At 40.0% G+C, this 2,343-nt stretch overlaps 1 protein-coding gene across 1 annotated transcript in view; it reads left to right on the forward strand.

Moving 5' to 3' along the window:
* AGXT2 (alanine--glyoxylate aminotransferase 2) overlaps positions 1–2,343 on the forward strand; it is a 50,482-nt gene that overhangs the window by 28,801 nt on the left and 19,338 nt on the right. Inside the window, exon 10 of the mRNA XM_011969129.1 lies at positions 563–727. Coding sequence (XP_011824519.1) covers positions 563–727 — 165 coding nt within the window. The remainder of the gene's footprint in view (positions 1–562; positions 728–2,343) is intronic.

A 2,343-nucleotide genomic window follows, 5' to 3' on the forward strand; every position in this document is an offset into this window, starting at 1 on the left:
CTCCTGAGTAGCTGGGATTACAGGTGTGCACCATCAAGCCCAGCTAAGTTTTGTATTTTTAGTAGAAACGGGTTTTCACCGTGTTGGCCAGGCTGGTCTTGAACTCCTGACCTCAGGTGATCCGCCTGCCTTGGCCTCCCAAAGTGCTGGGATTATAGGCGTGAGCCACCGCACCCCCATCGGAAACCAGCCCATTCTGATCTTCCTGTAAGGAAGACTAATTCTCCCATGACTACCATGAAACGGAGGGTTCCACCACACTTTAGAGGTATATGGAAGAGGGAGAGGGGATGGAAAGAGGAGAGGGGTGGGAGAGGGTTCTGGTCTCTTCCTCTTCTTATAAGAAAACTAGTTCCTTGGGCTTAGATAGGGCCCCACCCTGATGACCTTATTCAGACCTAATTACCTACTTAAATGCACTGTCTCCAAAAACAGTCTCATTCAGGGTTAAGGCTTCAACCATACACATTTGAGGTGATACAATTCAGTCCCTAACATCTACTATCAGTTGAATGAAGAATGAATTGGATAGGATGCCATTTACAACACGAAGTAACTGTAGTCCAAATGGCGCCATGAGAGATTGTGGACAGTAATGTGTCCCTCTTTCCATACTTTCTATTTTTTCCCTCTAGAGATTGCCAAATCTTTGGCCAAACGCCTGCAGTACTTCAACACCTTTGGAGGGAACCCCATGGCCTGTGCCATTGGATCTGCTGTGCTTGAGGTTGGTGCCAGTGGTCACATTAGCCACATTTCACAAATGACTCTTTCAAAACCACACATGCATTGGCAGAACTCTATCATGCTGAATTATTAAAGGGGAGAGTTAATTCATAGTTTATCCATTAAAGTTAGATTTCCGTTTATTATTCTGCCTTCTCCCTTTTTAAAGATCTACTTTGGGTGCTTGAAGTGTTGGATAAGAAATAATATATAATAAACCTCACATACATGGGAAATATAAAAATTTTCCTAGCCAGCTGAAATTTCTTTGTTATCTGGGTAGTGATTTACAGATGTTAACTGCTATCCTTGTAATTAGTTTCATATTGGCCTTCTCTTGTACATTTTTTTCTTCCTTCCTTTTGTTGTACTATTATAAATTGAATGACTAAGGAGACACTGAGTTCTACATGCTTACAGCAAGGTAATTCAGCTGTTCAACCCTACACTGTTGATTTAGCCTGGGATCGCATCTGTTTAAAACAAGATTTTTTTTTTATGTTCTTGCTAACATGCCTAATATCATGTGCTTAAAGAACTATAACAAATTTCTGGAAGAATGTCTAAGAAGTAAATGACAGTGTTTTTTTGTGGGGAGGAAAACTAGGTGGCTGGGGGCCAGGGGTCAGCAAGAGTCACTCTGCTGTATGTACTTTTATGCTTGCTGATATTTATATATATACACACACATATATATTTATATATGTATATATTTATTTATTTCAATAGCTTTTGGGATACAAGTGGGTTTGGTTACATGGATGAATTGTATAGTGGCAAAGCCTGAGACTTTAGTGCACTGTCACCCAAGTAGTGTACACTGTACCCAATATGGAATTTTTCATCCCTCACCCCCCTCCCACCTTCCCCCCTTCTGGGTCTCCAATGTCGATTGTGTATCCATAGCTTAGCTCCCACCTATAAGTGAGAACACTTACTAGTTGCTCCGAAAGACATTATTTTCTTTTTTATGGCTGAGTAGTATTCCATGGGGTGTGTGTGTGTGTGTGTGTGTATACACACCGCATTTTCTTTATCCACTCATCAATTGATGGGCTCTTAGGTTGGTTCCATATCTTTGCAATTGTGAGTTGTACTACAGTAAACATACATGTGCAGGTGTCTTTTTGCTATAATAAATTTTCTTCCTTTGAGAAAATACCCAGAAGTGGGATGGCTGGACCAAAGGGTAGACCTACTTTTAGTTCTTTGAGAAATCGCCATACTATTTTCCACTGAGGTTGTACCAATTTACAGTCCCACCAGCAGTTACACTCACTGATTTTTGACCATGAACTTGATTTACCTATTCCAAAAAAATGAAATTTAAAAGTATTTTTAAACAAAAATAAATAAGTAAATGCTGCCCTTGCTAATTAAATAGTTATTTTCGAAAACAATCAAATCATGAGATGAGAAAGTATGGGTAGGAATGTGTCATTTATTTGACTTTGTGGACATTGCCAATTTTTTTTTTTTTTTTTTTTTTTTGAGAAAGATTCTTCCTCTGTCACCCAGACTGGAGTGCAGGGACACAACCAAGGCTCACTGCAACCTCTGTCTCCTGGGTTCAAGAGATTCTCATGCCTCAGTCTCCTGAGTAGCTGGGATTACAGG

The sequence above is a fragment of the Mandrillus leucophaeus genome, unplaced genomic scaffold (assembly GCF_000951045.1).
Source record: "Mandrillus leucophaeus isolate KB7577 unplaced genomic scaffold, Mleu.le_1.0 Scaffold873, whole genome shotgun sequence".
In the NCBI taxonomy this organism is placed as follows: Eukaryota; Metazoa; Chordata; class Mammalia; order Primates; family Cercopithecidae; genus Mandrillus; species Mandrillus leucophaeus.